At 39.9% G+C, this 18,145-nt stretch overlaps 1 protein-coding gene across 2 annotated transcripts in view; it reads right to left on the bottom strand.

Moving 5' to 3' along the window:
- Positions 1 to 3,285: 3,285 nt before the first annotated feature.
- The window catches only part of LOC112865953 (interferon-induced very large GTPase 1-like), a 52,710-nt gene continuing 37,850 nt past the window's right edge, over positions 3,286 to 18,145 (bottom strand). For both annotated transcript variants that reach the window (XM_086678088.1, XM_086678089.1), the window contains one exon: positions 3,286 to 10,998. In XM_086678088.1, the coding sequence (XP_086534214.1) occupies positions 3,701 to 10,996 (7,296 nt within the window). In that variant the 5' untranslated portion in view covers positions 10,997 to 10,998 and the 3' untranslated portion in view covers positions 3,286 to 3,700. The remainder of the gene's footprint in view (positions 10,999 to 18,145) is intronic.

The raw sequence follows: 18,145 nt of genomic DNA, 5'->3' as shown, positions 1-18,145 counted from the left end.
CTTAACCTATCAATGTGATTCTAATAAAATGTTACGCAAAAGCAAAGGAAGAAGGAACCTGAGAGAGGGAGTATAACATAATAATTTCTTTTTTAAAAAATTTTTTTTTTTAACGTTTATTTATTTTTGGGACAGAGAGAGACAGAGCATGAATGGGCGAGGGGCAGAGAGAGAGGGAGACACAGAATTGGAAGCAGGCTCCAGGCTCTGAGCCATCAGCCCAGAGCCCGACGCGGGGCTTGAACTCACGGACCGTGAGATCGTGACCTGAGCCGAAGTCGGACGCTTAACCGATGGAGCCACCCAGGCGCCCCCATAATAATTTCTTATAGAGTACTTACTATGTATATGCCATTGTCCTAAATGCTTTATATACAGCAATTCATTTATTTCTCTCAACAACTGCATGAGAAATGTACTATTTTACAGATAGGGCACTTGAGCACAGAGAAGTTAAATTACATGCCCAAGGCCTCACAGGTACCACTGCTACAAAGATAGCAGTATTAGTAATTATCATGATAATATCAATGGTGATACACACACTTTCCTTCCCTTCCTTGTTCACTCATGTACCACAACACTCCCACACCTTACTAAAGGGTTAGAATGATTCAAGGGAATTACAATTTTGAGGCAAGGGGAAAAAAAATAAAAATTGTATGATTCATGTGTCTTTTCTTATAGTCCAAGGGAGGAGTCTGCCAGAACTTTAGGGGGTGAATTTTTAGACACACACTGTCTTGGTTTGGGCTGCTGAAACAAAATAATCATAGACTGTGTATCTTAGAAAACAGAAATTTATTTCTCAGTTCTGGAGCATCTAAGATCAGCATGCTACCTGGTTAGATTTGTGGTACGCAATCTTCCTGGCTTGCAGATGGCTGCCTTCTCACTGTGGGCTTATATAGCCTTTCCTTGGTTCATGGTATGGGGAGAGAGAGGTCTCTCTGGTGTCTCTTCTTCTAAGGGCACTAATCCCATCATGAGGGCCTTGCTCTCAATAAATTATTTTACTCTAATAATCTCCCAAGGAAGAATCTCTCACTATAATCTCTTTAATCTTGACTCCACCTTCATGGCAGCTTTACATTCTCCATTACTATCCTAGAAAACTCCATTCGTATACAGTCATCTTTTCTCTATCCCAGTTTACTTCTTGCCAGTTTATTTGGCATCTCTTGAGCATAGTGTCTGAATCTCATTGAATAATCATACTGCTTAAATGCCTGAGGAATTTGTCAAAGATCTTCTTTATTTATACACAATTTTGGGTTGAAAATCAAAGTTAGGGGCGCCTGGGTGGCGCAGTTGGTTAAGCGTCCGACTTCAGCCAGGTCACGATCTTGCGGTCCGTGAGTTCGAGCCCCGCGTCAGGCTCTGGGCTGATGCCTCGGAGCCTGGAGCCTGTTTCCGATTCTGTGTCTCCCTCTCTCTCTGCCCCTCCCCCGTTCATGCTCTGTCTCTCTCTGTCCCAAAAATAAAAAAAAATAAAAAAAAACACGTTGAAAATCAAAGTTAATATATGATATGTAATACTTCTTACAGGTGATTTTGGATTCATTAAATAAATACAAAAGGCATTTAGCAAATGTTAACTAACATTGCAATTTTTGAGGATGCAGTGATTTGAGAGACAGGAACCATGCAGGGATTCTGTTTCCATCACCATTTCAACTTAATCATATTGGTAGGTCCTTCCAACTATTAATGCGATTATTTTCCAGAGAACAAAAGGAAAATTGTGCTGTTCAAGAATACCTGTTTCCTTTATCCTTTATAATTTTTCTGTTCCAGGACTTCTTTTGGAGACATGGGTCATTTTACCTGAAACTGATAGTATTCTGGAAAACTTTTCGAGTAATAAAACAGCAGAGTCATTACTCCTATCTCCTAACTTTAAAGATTCCAGTCCTTTGACTATGGTTCCCTGTCCTGTTTGTTTTTACTGGCTATGGAGGGGTTGATAGTGTGTTAAATAGAAACCAATGGATGCCCTTATGTCCGACATATATTTTCTTCTTTGTATCAGGATTCCTTTAGATCATCAGCTTTGAGAACCTAGTGTAAGTCATTGTTTTAGAAGGTGTAGGTTTGTAGAATGGCTATTTCTTTCCCCTCTCACGTCCTTGATTAGCTTCAGAGTGATTGTCATTTTTATTCTGATCATGACCCTATGACTTAAACAGTATGAAAAGTTACTTATCACCTAATGTGGAGATAAGTATTTCCTTATACTTGAATGTATAAAAAGAATTGCTTATTAAAATATTAGAACCTAAAAAACTGTATAGTTTTTGATATTTTATTCTTTTTTTTTTTTTAACGTTTATTTATTTTTGAGACAGAGAGAGACAGAGCATGAACAGGGGAGGGGCAGAGAGAGAGGGAGACACAGAATCGGAAACAGGCTCCAGGCTCTGAGCCATCAGCCCAGAGCCTGAAGCGGGGCTCGCACTCACGGACCGCGAGATCGTGACCTGGCTGAAGTCCGACGCTTAACCGACTGAGCCACCCAGCGCCCCTTGATATTTTATTCTTAAAGGAATAGTTGATATTTTATTCTTAAAGAAATAGTTTTTTTTAAAAAAAAATCATCAATGGCTTAATCAGATTTGACCTTATCCACAGCTTCGATTAAAATGGCCCTTTTTAGGGGCGCCTGGGTGGCTCAGTCGGTTAAGCGGCCGACTTCGGCTCAGGCCATGATCTCACAGTCCGTGAGTTCGAGCCCCGCGTCAGGCTCTGTGCAGACAGCTCAGAGCCTGGAGCCTGTTTCAGATTCTGTGTCTCCCTCTCTCTGACCCTCCCCGTTCATGCTCTGTCTCTGTCTCAAAAATAAATAAACGTTAAAAAAATTAAAAAAAAAATGGCCCTTTTTAGCTGGTCATAAATTATGTTAGCTGGTCATAAATTATGTTCCAAAAGCCAGTTTATCTTAGACTTGTATACAGCACCAAGCTTTGAATACCTAAGCTCTTGTGACCCCCCCCCCCCCCTTTTTCTAACATATATAGGCAAGATGCCAGGGAAGAAGAGGGTGAGGATTAAATGAGAAGAACAGTTATTTGATTTCTGTTTTCTATATTTGCTTGATAACATTTCTTGAATTGATGCAGACTTTGTTCTGGTAAAGTCTCTGTTTTATTCCTCTCCAGAACAGAATATGCCTAAATGTTGCTATGCTTGGGGATCATGAATTTTCCGTGAATGTTTCTCCATTTGAGGATTAGTAACTTTTTCTCACAGTTTCACAGGATTAAAGAAAAAAAGGCTTTTGGTAGCTTCCAGTCAATATTGTATGAAATATCCATATATTTATTCTATAGAAATTTGTAAATTTGTAGTAGTCTGCAATGATTTTGTTTTCCTCCTATGAAAATGACTTTCTCTGAGACTTTATATAACATTATATATTTCAAAATAAAAACATTCTGAATAATAGTTTAAAATGTACAGTAGATATTTTAAATGGATTTTATTTGATTTTATCATATGTTCATATATTTTAGAAATATGTTTTTGAGCCAGAAGGAATTGAGGCAATGAAAAATGAAGTCTTTTCACAAGAAATCTTCAACTCTTGAAATGTTAATTGATTGATTTTTAGATTTTTCATTTGAAAAAAGGTAATAATGAGGATTCTTACTGTGAGGAGGAGGTATTTTAGGATTGTCTGAGTATTGGGGTTCATTGAGTTTTACTGTTTTTTCAAGTCATCGAGCACATCCTGCTTTTTTATTTTGTCCCAAGCATCAGGGATTTTACCTTTATTTATAAATTTTTTCTGATATTTTTCTTCTAGCTTTACTCTGAAGTGAGAGACAAACCATTTCCAGTATGGCTGGGTAGATGAGTCTGGGGTGATGCTCCACATGGCATACTCCCCTCCTGCCTGTCGATAGTTCCTATATGGGACTTTCCAGTCATCTCTCAAAACCAAGAGAAGATCGCTTGCTACCAAATTAGTACAGCAATCAATGACAAAATTGTCTGTTTTGTAAAAATACCATCCACTAACAGCCTGAGGACGGTGGAAGGGAACACTGTGGTCTCCTTCATGTCCAGGGATTGTGTTTGTACAAATTGCTCTACAGCAGGGACACTGTTTCCAGCAGCCAGAGAGATGTTCAGAGAGCATTTTCTGAACTGCCAGAACCATTTCTTGTTCAGACATATTCAAATAGTTCTCTTCTACTCTCTTCATTGTGGGATCCAAAGCTTCACTCATAGCTTCTTTGAGAAACTCAATATCTTTTATCTCTTGGTGTTCAATGCTTATCAAGTCTTTTCTTGGAAAGATCACATTACTCCCCAGGTGGTCACAGAACAAATCCAACCACCCAGACACAGTGCTGCTTTTATCTTTGGCTATTACTGTGGATTTATGAATAGCTGAGAGGATGGCAGTCTTGATATCATCTAAAGTTGTTTTTAAAAAAGTCTTTATTTTTTCACTTCCTTTGTCTGAACAATATGTTTTAATATGGTTTAGAATGTAATTCCTAAAAAATGATTCTGAATTATGAAGGTAATCCCAGTAATTATCAAAATTTTCTTCTTCTGCCAGAGAGATGAGAATATGTTTCTCCAGGTTAGACTTGTTTCCGTTGAATGCGGGGCAGTTAGCTCGCATGTCCCCAGCAATTTTGAGGACCATTTGTTCCCATATGGTGGTAGAGACAGCAGGAGTGAGTTTGTGCCACAGAAAATCAACAAATGTTTTGACTGAAGTTGCTCCTTGGCAAGATATCTTAAAACTCATGAAGAAATCCTCTTTCTTACTTTCCAGATAGTTTACAGGATCATTTGCTCTCTTGAATGCCCTGTGCATCTTCTTAAAAGTCTCTGATGCTTTTTGGAATAAACACAAAGATAAATCAATTTCATATTTACTTGTAAATGTGTATCTTCCCTCAGTGTTTGCAGATTTCACTTCCTCATCTATTATTCTCAGGATTTCATGGAAATAATTTGGATTGTAATCACGCTGTTGTGTCCAAATATTCTTAATAGTTTCAGTATATCTTGAAATAATGTGGTCAGTAGTCTTATCTATGGACATTTTATCATAGCCCTCTAATGTCCTTGTAATTATGTAATATTTCGTGTTCATTTTGACATGTTTGTCATAATTGATTTGAAACTTTTCTCCAGGATTTTCCTTCAGTGTGTCTACAATATTTTTCTCCTTTTTGAAATACTCCAAAAGGATGTTTTCAGAATCCACATCAATGTTAGGCTCTGTGACTGGAGGGAGAGTTGAGGACACAGCATAGACCCATTTTTCCCAAAGTTGATTGAACTTCTCATGTAGCTCTTCCTCACTCAATTCTGTGCCTTTGACAGTTAAAGCCAACCTTCGGCTTTTTTCTAATAATTCCTTTTCATAACCTGACTTTTTGCTGTCCAGTTTTTCTTGACTTTTCTTAAAACTAATAAGTTCATCAGCTTTTTTTTGGCTTTCTAAAATAAGTGCTTCTGTAAGGATCATTAGCTTATTTTCAAAATTTGCTTTCCACTGAACCAGTATTTCGCTATCTGGATCTTCATTAAAATATTTTTCAAGTTCTTGCTTGATGGCTTCATATTTTTCTGTGACTGGCGCCTTAAAAGTGCTTTTTCTGAATGTCTGGATTTTCCCATTCTGAATCTGGTTGATTAGCTGGTTCTGCAAACCCAGCACATGACTCCTCAGCTCCCAGGTCCAGTAGTTATACATTGTTTCCAATTTGCTCATGGCCATGACTTCTCGTGTGTTCCTGAAACTGAAAATAAAGTTCTCATTCACCAGGGCTCTCCACAAATCTTGGACTCGGAATTTTACATCTGATATCTTCATGATGCCTCCCCTAGATTCCTGTTTGGCTGTGAGAAGAATTCTACTTTTCAGTTCCTGGACATTGTGGCTGTAGCGGGGATTGGGAGGGGCCATCGGAGGATTGCCATCCCAGAGGTGAGCAAAGTAGTAGACATGAGTATTGACATCAAACTTAATGACATCACTAAATCGGGTTACATCTGAATACTGTTCTTGTTCAGCTGCTTTTGCTGCCATTTCATCTAATCTCTGCTCTAGCCGCCTTCGTCCTTCCATAGTTTGGTCTTTAGCTGTAACTTCCCCCACATTCTGATGGACAAAAAGGCAGCTAGGGGAGATTTTTACTTGTTTCATCCTCAGAAAGGCTTGGACAACTATTTGTAGAATATCTTGCATTTCTGATGGATTTTCCCCAAAAATGTTAATCAGAGTCAAGTTTCCAAGTCCAATAACAAAGGTTGCCAACTCATTGTCACGATTCTGGGATTTGCTGCTGAGTTCTGGGGCCCGAAGTCCTTCTGTGTCCACAACAAGCACAAAGTCAAAGCCCAGTTCCTCTGTGAATGTCTCCTCCACCTTCAGGAGCTGCATGTAGGCGCCCCGGGTACACCTCCCAGCACTGACAGTGAACTGCAGCCCAAAAAGGGCATTCAGCAGGGTGGACTTCCCTGAGCTCTGCAGGCCAAGGATAGAGAGAACAAACAGTCGTTTGTCTCCAAGTTTCTCAGAGACCTTGTCAAAAATAGCTGCTACCCACTTTAGAGGCACATATGAAGCATCCCCATCCATCAGCTCAATGGGAAGACCAGATATCATTAGATCTGCAGCAATCTGGGGAAGGGAGAGAAAAAGGTTATCTTTTGTGGAGAAAGTTTCTTCCAGAACTTCATAGATCTGGCCTATTTCTCTGAGAAGTTGTTCAATTCCCAAGGTGCAGTCAGTAATCTCTGTAGAAATAGCTTCTATCTCATTTTGCCAGTGTTTCAGGGAGGTGTTCTTTGGTGCTTTTTTCTTTTCTGTTTGTACCAGTGACCACAAAGCCTTTTTCTTTTCATTCAGTTTTTCCAAGTGTCCTGCAGTCAGGTTGTCCAAAGACACACTCAGCCATTGTAAGAAGTAGAGTTTCGTATGAGTTTCTGAATGGTTTTGGATAATTTCAAGGACAGATTGCATTAACTCATTGAGAGGAAAGGCTCTGGTCAATTGTTGCTGCCGTATTATTTGTTTTTCTGCCTCAATCTCACTCTTGTGTTGTTCAATGCTCCGATTTCCCTTTTCTCTCAGATGATAGAGTTCTTTGTCCTTTTTACACCAAAGATGCCACAGGTGTCCCTGAAGGGGTAGTAAGTTTTCCTTCATCTGAGATATCTGCATTTCTCCTAATAGGGCCATGAGAACCTCTGCCTTTTCTTTGGCTTCCTTGCAGTCTCTCTGGTCTTCATCAATAAGGAATCCTTGCTTACGAGCAATCTGGGCACAGTCCTCTAAGCTAAAAGTAGTGTCAGAGAGCTCTAGCAAATGTCTGATTGTAGTTTTGAGCTCCTCTGTTAATTCTGCCTCATTTCTGTTCCTGATCCCAATCCTCACTTTTTGGCCAGAATTATTGGCTGTGGTTTTTTCTTTGTCATCAAGCAGACAGATCAAAGGTTTGGATAGCTCACACAGGCCACGGATAATGTTTCGGTTTTCTTGATTGCCATCAGAAGTTGCCATGAGGACTACAATGAGAGAAGAGATCTCCTTCAGGAAGGTGAGTTGCTTCTCATGTTCCTTGGCATCTCCATGCAGATTGGTGAAGGTCAGACAGTTGTCAAATCTGTCCTCATCTTCACCCCCAGGACAGAACCAGCAGATTTCCACTACACCCCCCATCAAGAGACAGTCTTTGCTACTCCCTCTGCAATGGCGATGAAAAAAGATATCATGTTTACGCTTACTGAGAATACAGTTCATAATCTGAGATTTGGAAGCGGAGAAGCCATTTCCAACCCTAACAAAGGACACAATGGGGGTAGAGACACGACACATTTGCTGATTCTTGTAATTGTTCTTTGCTGAGTCTTTTGTTGATTTCCTTGCTTGCTGCCAGCTTCTCCTAATTTGACTGAGAGACCAAAGAGAGAATTCAATTTGAGAATTGCAAGGATTAGGTATAAGAAGAGGGAGGGCAAACTGGCAAATGGAAAGTTTGGCCAGAATATATTGTCTAGCAAAATCATCAGCACAGTGAAGAATTGCCATCTGAATATCCATAGGGTGAATATGGGGTCTGGAATTAGGATCTGAAGGATTAGTGGGACTATCATTGTCTTCAAAAAAATCATCATATGGATCAAAAACCTCATTTTTCTGTTTTAAGGCACTTAGATAGACTTGATTCTCTGTGTTTCCATCATCTTTGAAGACCAGATATCTCAGCCCATAATCCAACATGAGTAGCTTCTGTAGGAAGTAGAAGGGAAGCTCCCGTTCAGAGCTGGGCTGGGTGTTGTACACAGAAGTCTTGTAGATCAGATGGAAATGAGCTCTGCTCATCCTCTTTGGGTAGTAGTGTTCTAGGCCTAGACGCTGGAGCAATTCTAAGAAAGCTCCATTTTCTGTGGCCTCCCATTTGTTGTTTTCATTATCATGTGGTTCATGAGGCAGTTCCTTTTCATGGAAGATACTTTGCAAATGTTTTCTCACTTCATCCATTTGCAATGAAGGGGTGGTGGCTTTATTACTCCCATCAATGAGCAGACTCAAGTCTTTCTGTAGGTTTACCCAATCATGATCTGCTCCAGGTTTGGTGAGGACATCTACAACTTCTTTAGTCAATGATTGTCCCATGTACTGTCTTATAAATGTCAAACGTTGTGTTTTCTCCTTTGGAGAAACAGCTGTAACTCCAACAGTGGCTGTCAGACCTGTGAGCACCAGGAATGCCTGAGCCCTGTGGCTGCAAATATTTTTGAGCTCCTGGTATTTATTTTGGGCAGTTTGTGTTTCATGCACTAGAAAGTCTAACTCATCACACCCCAGGAGATACCGAAAAGTCTTGTTTACCATGTGGTAACCTGCGCCAGTTGCAATGGAAAGTAGCAAGAGCTGTATGTCTGGCTGCTCTGTCTCTTGGAGGTAATTCAAGAAGCAGCGAAGAGACAGGCTGACCTCATACGTGGCCTTTCTTTGTGCTTCCTCCACTATTTCTGGGGACTCGGACTTAATCTTCACTTCCATGAAGTCATTTTTGGTTTTTTCAAAGATTTTAATTAATTCAGAAAATTGGGAGATTTTGATATACTCTTGCTCTGACTCTGACCTGAAGATCCACTGCATGATGGAATGAGCCTGAGGAAAGTTTGTCACGCTATAGATGTGAGGATCCAAAAGGCTGCGCAACTGAGATTTAATAAATTTGGTTTCATAAATGCAATACCTTTTGCAAAAGTTGACAGTGTTTACCAGAAAATTCTGCAGATCCCTATCTGTCAGGCATATGTTAATCCAAGTGTCATAACTTTTTAGTTTTTGACTCAACATTTGCATGAAACTTATCAGTTTTTTAAGCTGCTCTTCAGGGTCAGATACCTCCCAGGATTTCACATCCTCTAGGAAAACCCTGGCCTTCTTCACAACACTGAGTAATTCTTCTTCACTCTGGATCTGGGTAGTGAGGCCAGTCAGAGCAGTGTAGCTGTCTTTCAGGCACATAGCTACCTGAAAAGGATCTTTAAAATCACTTCTGTGGTTGGAGAGGATGATGTCCCAGACGGGCACCAGTTGAATTCCCCGGTCAATGACACACCAGTTTCGATTACTGGCAACTAGGCCAGCTTTCCACTGGAAAAGGTCATTTGCTTCTGGTGGGCCACCTGTCTGGGCCACAGATAATTGGATTTTGGTTTGGAGGTTTTGGGAGCTTGTGCTCTGAGAGTCTTCTTTCGAATGAGAGTCTGTCACAGCCACGTGTGTAGCAACTTGAATTCCAAAGCCACTGTAGCTGCCCCTTATGTAACTATCCAGGGCCTTGGCTGACTGCTGTTTCACTTCTGCCAGCTGTTCACTTTGGAAACCCTCTGAAATGGCTTTCCACCAGTAGATTCCTCCCAAGTGCAGAGGGCCCTGGTTAGCATGAGAGCCAAACCTGTGGAAGAAGGCTTCACTCCTGGACTTTAGCAAAGGGAGTCTGTCTGAGCCTGCAGACTGACCCAGAAGGTCTTCAATGCATTTTAATTCATGGAGAGCAGCCTTGGATAACTGGAGCTGATCAGTGGGAAAGTGGCAGGAAGCCAGCGGGATGTAGCTGAACTTGGTTGAGCAAAAATAAGAGTGCTCAGAATGTGATTGTTGGGTTTTCTTAGATTCTGAATGTATGCTGTGATGTACACTAGCTTTCAGGCTAAATCCCCAACCTTCACCTTTGGCTGAGGCAGTTGCACTGAAGCCCAGCTTCTCTATCGTCTGGGTGAATGTGGATTCTGCTTGAGAAGATGTAAATTCTCTTGTTTCCATCCGTGTGCCCTGCTCAGGGCCAAAGAGTGAGAAGTTCTTTGGGACACTGAGTAGCTCCTCTCTCTTCTCTATCAAACCCCTTTCATCGCTAGTTTTGTAAATTCCCTGCAGAGCCAACCCTCCAGATGCCCATCTCACCAGATCTCCATCTGGGAGGTTCTGCCTGTGAGACAATGTCCCCTCCATGAGGTTGAGTTGTTTCTGAATGTTTTCCATGACTTCTTGTAGGGACTTTTGGGGAGGTGGCCAGTATTCTTCAGGGATCCCCATTGCCTGCCTCAGCTCTGCCTGTTTTTTCCTCACTGCTTCTTCCTCTTGCTGCCTCCCTTCTGACAGCAAGTCTCTTAGCTCTTGCAGTGTCTGCTCTGCATGCTTCTGCATTTTCTTTTTCATCTCCAGCCGAGACTCCTGTAACTCTGAAAGACTATTTGAGTGTGACATGTTAAGAAGCATCTCCAGGGCTTTTTTCTCCCAGGAATGTCGTGCTTGAGATTTCAGCTTCTGGAGGTCTTTTTCTTCCAGGTGTTGTAAGGCCTGGGCACAAGTCACACCCAGGTGTTCCTGCAACTTGGGCAACCAGTACTCGAGTGCCAGTCCTACTTCTGTCAACATCTCCTGGAGATCATGTGTTCTTTTGCCTCTGAGCAGGGGCTCATCAGGGGTGGACTTCGCTGTGGCCATGGCTGTGGGAAGAAAAGACACTCAGTTAGCCTGTGTTATGACCTTAGAAGTCACATAGCCAAAGGGTGAATGTAGTAAAGATGCAAGTCTCCAAGGCTTTCTCATTTCCTCCTTTCATTGTTCCAATGAATATATTTTGTTAAAACAACTTCTTCTTCTTCTTCTTCTTCTTCTTCTTCTTCTTCTTCTTCTTCTCTTCTTCCTTTGGCAAGACATCCTTGTGGGTGTTTTCAACATGGATTGCCTTTTAGTTACCAGGGTGAGTTGCACCTTGAAGCCTGGCTTTTGGCATTTCCTATTACACAGAATTGATTGCATGGAAAGCATTAAGCTGAGGGTTGGAGTTTGGAAACATGCATGATTTGATAGCCTGATGTTTGTTTTAAAACCAAGAATGGCCAAAAAAAAAAAAAAAAAAAAAAAAAGAAAAAAAAAAGAAAAGAAAAAAGAAAAACAAAAAAAAGAAAAGAAAAAGAAAAAAGATGGAATCTTGCCATTTGCAATGATGTGGTTGGAGTTAGAGTATTATGCTAAGTGAAATAAGTTAGAGAAGGACAAATACCATATGATTTCATTCATATGGGAATTTAAGAAACAAAACAGATGGACGTAGGGGGAAAAAAGACAGGCAAACCACCAAACAGACTCTTAACTACAGAGAACAAACAGAATTACTGGAGGGAAGGTGGGTAGAGGGAAGGGTTAAATGGGTGATGGAGATTAAGGAGACCACTTGCTGTGATGAGCACTGGGTGTTGTATGTAAGTGATGAATCACTAAATTCTATACCTGAAACTAATATTACAGTGTATCTTAACTAAATTGAATTTAAATAAAAACTTGAAAACAAAAAGAAAAAAATTAAAACAAATTATTCAATAGCAAACAAAAAACAAGAGTGGCACCACCAATTATATTTCCTCTCTTAAGTTTCTGTCAAACCTGTGTTGAGTGGTTTCTTTCCTGTCTTTCTGTCACTTCTTCTTAGGCCATTTTATGATATTTATTTACTGTCCTGTCCTTTAACTCACTTGCGGATATCAGCATCATGGTGGTATAAGATGTTCCTCTGTTTTGGCTCCCTTTTAAAACAACTTATTAGACATCCATCTGTGAACAAAAGTGCCTCAGTGGGAGTTGTGAGATACAGCACCTTAGGCCAAGGGACATGGGAGTAGTCTCATCCTCCTGTGAATTCGGTAATAGGCAGAAGACCTCAGTATGGGCCATGGAACCAGCAAAACCAGCAAGTCTGCCCCAGCCCCCTGGCCACATTCAGAAAAAAACCTGGAGTGTGCTGTCCTGGGCAGATACTCACAGAAGAAAGAATTTCCAAAAATCCAGCCCTCTTGATGGGAGATTCCTGCACAAATTTGCTGACATTGGTGGACTGGAACTGTCCATTGGCAGTGACCTCTCCAGTGGGGCTAGAGGATAGTAGATTGCCCATCTACTCCCAATTGTGTGGGACATGGCTGGAGAAATCCATTTTTGGGTATTCATCCCAGAGTATCAAGTCAGGACTGGGAGAAGGGAGAAGAGATTGGGAAAGAAGAATATCAAAGGACTTTAAAGGGACATGGTCCCTGTTGATTACACTCAAGAATTCAGCAGGATCCACCCCCCCCCCCCCCAGCCTCTTGGGAGAACCTCACCCAAGGATTTCCCCACCAGGTCCAAGGGCACCCTCAATGACCAAGTGCTAAGCTGACAAATACACCCCACCTCCCATTGTGGCTGACTTCCTGTACATGCTCCTGAGTTCAGTGGTGAGAGCTAGTCTGTTAGAGTGCTGTTAGCAAAACAGATCAGGATTTGTGAGGAAGAGAGAAACCATACAGTTGAGCCCATAGCACCACCTTCTGGAAAACAAAAGACAAGTTTCCAGTAGCCAATCTGCTGAATTGTGACAACCAGACAAGACCTAAAAGTTAAGAATTCTGCCACAAGAGAGAGCAAGAATAATGGAGCAGTTGTATCCATACAAAGATAGAGAAAACCCCAGATATAATAGTACCAATACACAGAATACTCTGACTGAAGGGAACTAGTAAAGATTTAAGGAAGTGTCTTCCAACTTCGGATGCAAAGCAGCAAAATTACAAGGACATGAAAAATGTCATTAACGTGTCATTAACAAAAGATAATAATTCTCAATAACCTAGTTCAGAGGCATGGAATTTTGTGACCTTCCTCATAAAGAATTTGAAATACCTGTTTTGAAGAAAATCAGTGAGCTACAAAAACTCAGAAAGACTATTTAAGGAAATCAGGGGGAGATATGTAAATAAAATGACACTTACCAAAGATACTAGATCATAGAAAAGAAACAAGCAGAAATTCTGGAGCTGAACAATTTTTATCTTATTTTATTATAATTTTTTAAATAAAATATTGTGTTTATTTGAAAAATGATATAGGGGCGCCTGGGTGGCGCAGTCGGTTAAGCGTCCGACTTCAGCCAGGTCACGATCTCACGGTCCGTGAGTTCGAGCCCCGCGTCAGGCTCTGGGCTGATGGCTTGGAGCCTGGAGCCTGTTTCCGAGTCTGTGTTTCCCTCTCTCTCTGCCCCTCCCCCGTTCATGCTCTGTCTCTCTCTGTCCCAAAAATAAATAAAAAACGTTGAAAAAAAAATTAAAGAAAAATGATATAATTGTTTATATAGAAAAGCCAAAAGAATCTACAAATTACTGAAATTAATAAAGTTATAAACTGTAATTTATAAGATTAAGAAACAGATGACTAATAAACATTCAATATTATTTTTATTTATTTTCCCCTCAATTTTATTTTTTAAATTTTATTTAAATTTCAGTTGATATACAGTGTAATATTAGTTTCAGATGTACAATTTAGTGATTCAGCACTTACATACATCACCTGGTGCTCGTCCCAACAAGTGACTACTTAATCCCTATCAACTATTTAACCCATCCCCACACCCATCTCCTCTGATGGCCATCAGTTTGTTCTCTATAATTAAGAATCTGTTTCTTTGTTTGCCTCTCTCCTTTTTGCTCTATGCTCCTTTGTTTTGTTTCTTAAATTCCACATATGAATGAAATCATATGGTATTTGTCTTTCTCTGGCTTATTTTACTTAGCATTATACTCTCTAGTTACATCACCATCCTTGCAATTGGCAAGATTTCATTCATTTTTATGGTTGAGTAATATTCTGTTGTATATATATACCACATTTTCTTTATCCATTTGTCAGTCAATGGACATTTGAGCTCCTTCCATAATTTGCCTGTTGTAGATAATGCTGCGATACACATAGGGGTGCTTTTATCCCTTTGAATTAGCGTTTTGTATCTTTTGTGTAAATACCTAGTGCAATTGCTAGATCATAGGATAGTTCTATTTTTACCTTTTTGAGGAAACTCCGTACTGTTCTCCAGAGTGGCTGTACCATTCGCATTTCTACGGATAGTACGAGAGGGTTCCCCTTTCTCCACATCCTCGTCAAACTTGTTATTTCTTGTGTTTTTGATTTTAGCCATTCTGACAGGTATGAGGTGGTGGTATCTCATTGTGGTTTTGATTTGTATTTCCCTGATGATGAGTTATGTTGAGCATCTTTTCATGTGTCTGTTGGCTGTCTGTGTGTCTTCTTTGGAAAAATGTCTTCATGTCTTCTGCCCATTTTTAAATTTGATTATTCATTTTTAAAATATTGTTTTATTTTTTAAAGTGATCTGCACCCAACATGGAGCTCAAGCTCACAACCCCGAGATCAAGCATCACAGGCTCTACCGACTGATACAGCCATGCGACCCTAAATTTGATTATTCATTTGTTGAGTGTTGAGTTTTATAGGTTCTTCATATATTTTGGATACTAACCCTTTATCAGATAAATCATTTGCAAATATATCTTCCCCCATTCCGTAGGTTGTCTTTTAGATTTATTTCCTTTGCTGTGCAGAAGCTTTTTATCTTCGTGAAGTCTCAATAGTTTATTTTTGCTTTTGTTTCCCTTGCCTAAGGAGACATATCTAGTAGGAAGTTGCTATGGCCAATGTCAAAGAGATTACTGCCTGTGTTCTCCTTTAGGATTTGAATGGTTTCATGTGTTACATCAGGGTGTTTGATCCATTTTGAATTTATTTTTGTGTATGGTGTAAGAAAGTGGTCCAATTTCATTCTTTTGCAAGTTGCTGTCCAGTTTTCCCAACACCACTTGTTGAAGAGACTGTCCTTTTCCCATTGGATATTCTTTCCTGCTTTGTCGAAGATTAATTGACTATAGAGTGTGGGTTCATTTCTGAGTGTTCTATTCTGTTCTATTGGTCTATGTGTCTATTTTGGTACCAGTCTTGAAAACTGCATTTTGTAATATGACTTGAAGTCTGGAATTGTGATGCCTCCAGCCTTGCTTTTCTTTTTCAAGGTTGCTTTGGCCATTCACAGTCTTTCATGGTTCCATACAAATTGTAGGATTGTTTGTTCTAGCTCTTTGAAAAATGCTAGTAGTATTTTGATAGGGGTTGCTTTAAATGTGTACATTGCTTTGGGTAACACAGACATTTTAACAGTATTTGTTCTTTCAATCCATATGAACATGGAACGGTTTTCCATATCTTTGTGACCTCTTCAGTTTCTTTCATCAGTGTATCTTACAGTTTTCAAAGTACAGATCTTCAACCTCTTTAGTTAGGCTTATTCCTAGGTATCTTACGGTTTATGGTCCAGTTGTAAATAGGGTTGATTCCTTAATTTCTCTTTCTGCTGCCTCATTATTGGTGTATAGAAATGCAACAGATTTCTTTACACTGATTTTGTCATCTGCAAGTTCATTGAATTCATGTATCAATTCTAGTAACTTTTTGGTGGGGTCTTTCAGGTTTTCTGTATAAAGTATCATGCCATCTGCAAATAGTGAAAGTTTTACTTCTTCCTTGCCAGTTTTGATGTTTTTGATTTTTTTTCTGATTGCTGAGGCTGGGACTTGTAGTACTATGTTGAATGAAAGTGGTGACAGTTGATATCCCTGTCTTATTCTTGATGGTAGGAAAAAGCTCTCAGTTTTTCCCAATTAAGGATGATATTAGCTGTGGGTTTTTCATGTATGGACTTTACTATGTTGAGGTATGCTTCTTGTAACCCTACTTTGTTGACAGTTTTTATCATGAATGGATGTTGTATTTTGTCAAATGCTTTTTCTGCATCTATTGGAAGGACCATATGGTTCTTGTCATTCCTTGAATTAACATGGTGTATCACATTGATTTGTGAATGTTGAACTACTCTTGCAACCCAGGAATAAGTCCCAGTTGATCATGGTGAATGATTCGTTTAATGTACTGTTGGATTTGTTTTGCTAGTATTTTATTGACAGTGTTTGCATCCATGTTCATCAAGGATATTGGCCTGGTGTCTTTCTTAGTGGAGTCTTTATCTGGTTTCGGTATGGTATGATTTCAGTCTTTTTGTATGTGTTGAGGCCTGATTTGTGACCTAGTGTGATGTATTCTGGAGAATGTCCTGTGTGCACTTGAAAAGAATGTGTATTCTGCTGTTTGAAGATAGAATGTTCTGAATATATCTGTTAAGTCCTTCTGGTCCAGTGTGTCATTCAAAGCCATTGTTTCCTTAGTGATTTTCTGCTTAGATGATATATCCATCGATGTAAGTGGGGTGTTAAAGTCCCCTACTATTGTATTATTGTCAATGAGTTTCTTTATGTGTATTATTAATTTTTTGATGTATTTGTGTGCTTCATGTTGGGGGCATAAACATTCTATTGTTATACCTTCTTGTTGAATTGTTTTCTTAGTCATAATAAAGTGCCTTTCTTTATCTCTTGTTATAGTCTTTGTTTTAAAACTAGTTTTCCAGGGCGCCTGGGTGGCGCAGTCGGTTAAGCGTCCGACTTCAGCCAGGTCACGATCTCGCGGTCCGTGAGTTCGAGACCCGCGTCCGGCTCTGGCTGATGGCTCGGAGCCTGGAGCCTGTTTCCGATGCTGTGTCTCCCTCTCTCTCTGCCCCTCCCCCGTTCATGCTCTGTTTCTCTCTGTCCCAAAAATAAATAAAAAACATTGAAAAAAAAATTAAAAAAAAAAAACTAGTTTTCCTTATATAAGTAAGTATTGCTACTCTGGCTTTTTTTTTTTTTTGACATCCATTTGTGTTATGAATGTTTCTTCATCCCTTTACTTACAAGCTGCAGGTGTCTTTAGGTCTAAAATGAGTCTCTTGTAGGCAGTGTATAGAGGAGTCTTCCTTATTATTTATTTATTTATTTATTTATTTATTTATTTATTTCCATTTTGACATCCTATATCTTTTGATTAGAGAGTTTAGTCCATTTTCATTTAGAGTAATTACTGATAGATATGCATTTAGTGCAGTTTTATTACTTGCTTTGTAATTGTTTCTGGGTATTTTCTCTGTTCCTTTGCTGTCTTTGTCAGTTTTGGTCTCTCCTTTGCACTAAAGAGTCCTTTTTAATATTTCTTGTAGGGCTGGTTTAGGGGTCATGAACTCCTTTAGTGTTTGTTGGTCTGGGAAACTCTTTATCTCTTCTTCTGTTTTGATGATAGTGTTGCTGGATAGTGTATTCTTGGCTGAAGATTTTTACCATTCAGCACTTTGAATATATCATACCACTACCTTTTGGCTTGTTAAGTTTCTGTTGAGAAATCTGCAGCTGGCCTTATGGATTTCCCCTTGTGAATTAAGGGCTTCTTTTGTGTTGCTGCGTTTGGGATTTTTTCTTTATCACTCTATTTTTCAAATTTAATTACAATATGTCTTGATGTTGGCCAGTTTTGTTGATTTTAAGGAGTTCCCTGTGTCTCCTGGATGTGGGTGTCTGTTTCCTTACCCTGATTAGGAAAATGTTTGCTCCTTGGTCAGAATGTGGCGAGTTTTAACTAGGTGGGGTCTGGTCTGCTTGTTAAATGAGACCTGATACTACTTCCACTAGAACTGAGACCCTGCAGAACTCTGTGGTCAGGAGATGTGTTGGTAGGGGTTTCTGCTGGTCTTCTGGGGTAGGGACCCACTGTGCTGGGACTGAGTCAAGCTTGATTGAGAAGGGCAGTCCCGCCAGACCACAGTTGTGTGGGACGAGATGTAAGCAAGTTAGGCAGCTAGTGTCAGTGCTGGGCTGCTACCCAGGGTAGCTTTTTGTTTGTGCTGAG

The sequence above is a fragment of the Puma concolor genome, chromosome D1 (assembly GCF_028749965.1).
Source record: "Puma concolor isolate L17-30 chromosome D1, mPumCon1.1.hap2, whole genome shotgun sequence".
Classification (NCBI taxonomy): Eukaryota; Metazoa; Chordata; class Mammalia; order Carnivora; family Felidae; genus Puma; species Puma concolor.
The sequence above is the reverse complement of the archived record's forward strand: the minus strand, read 5'-3'. Positions and strand labels throughout refer to the sequence as shown.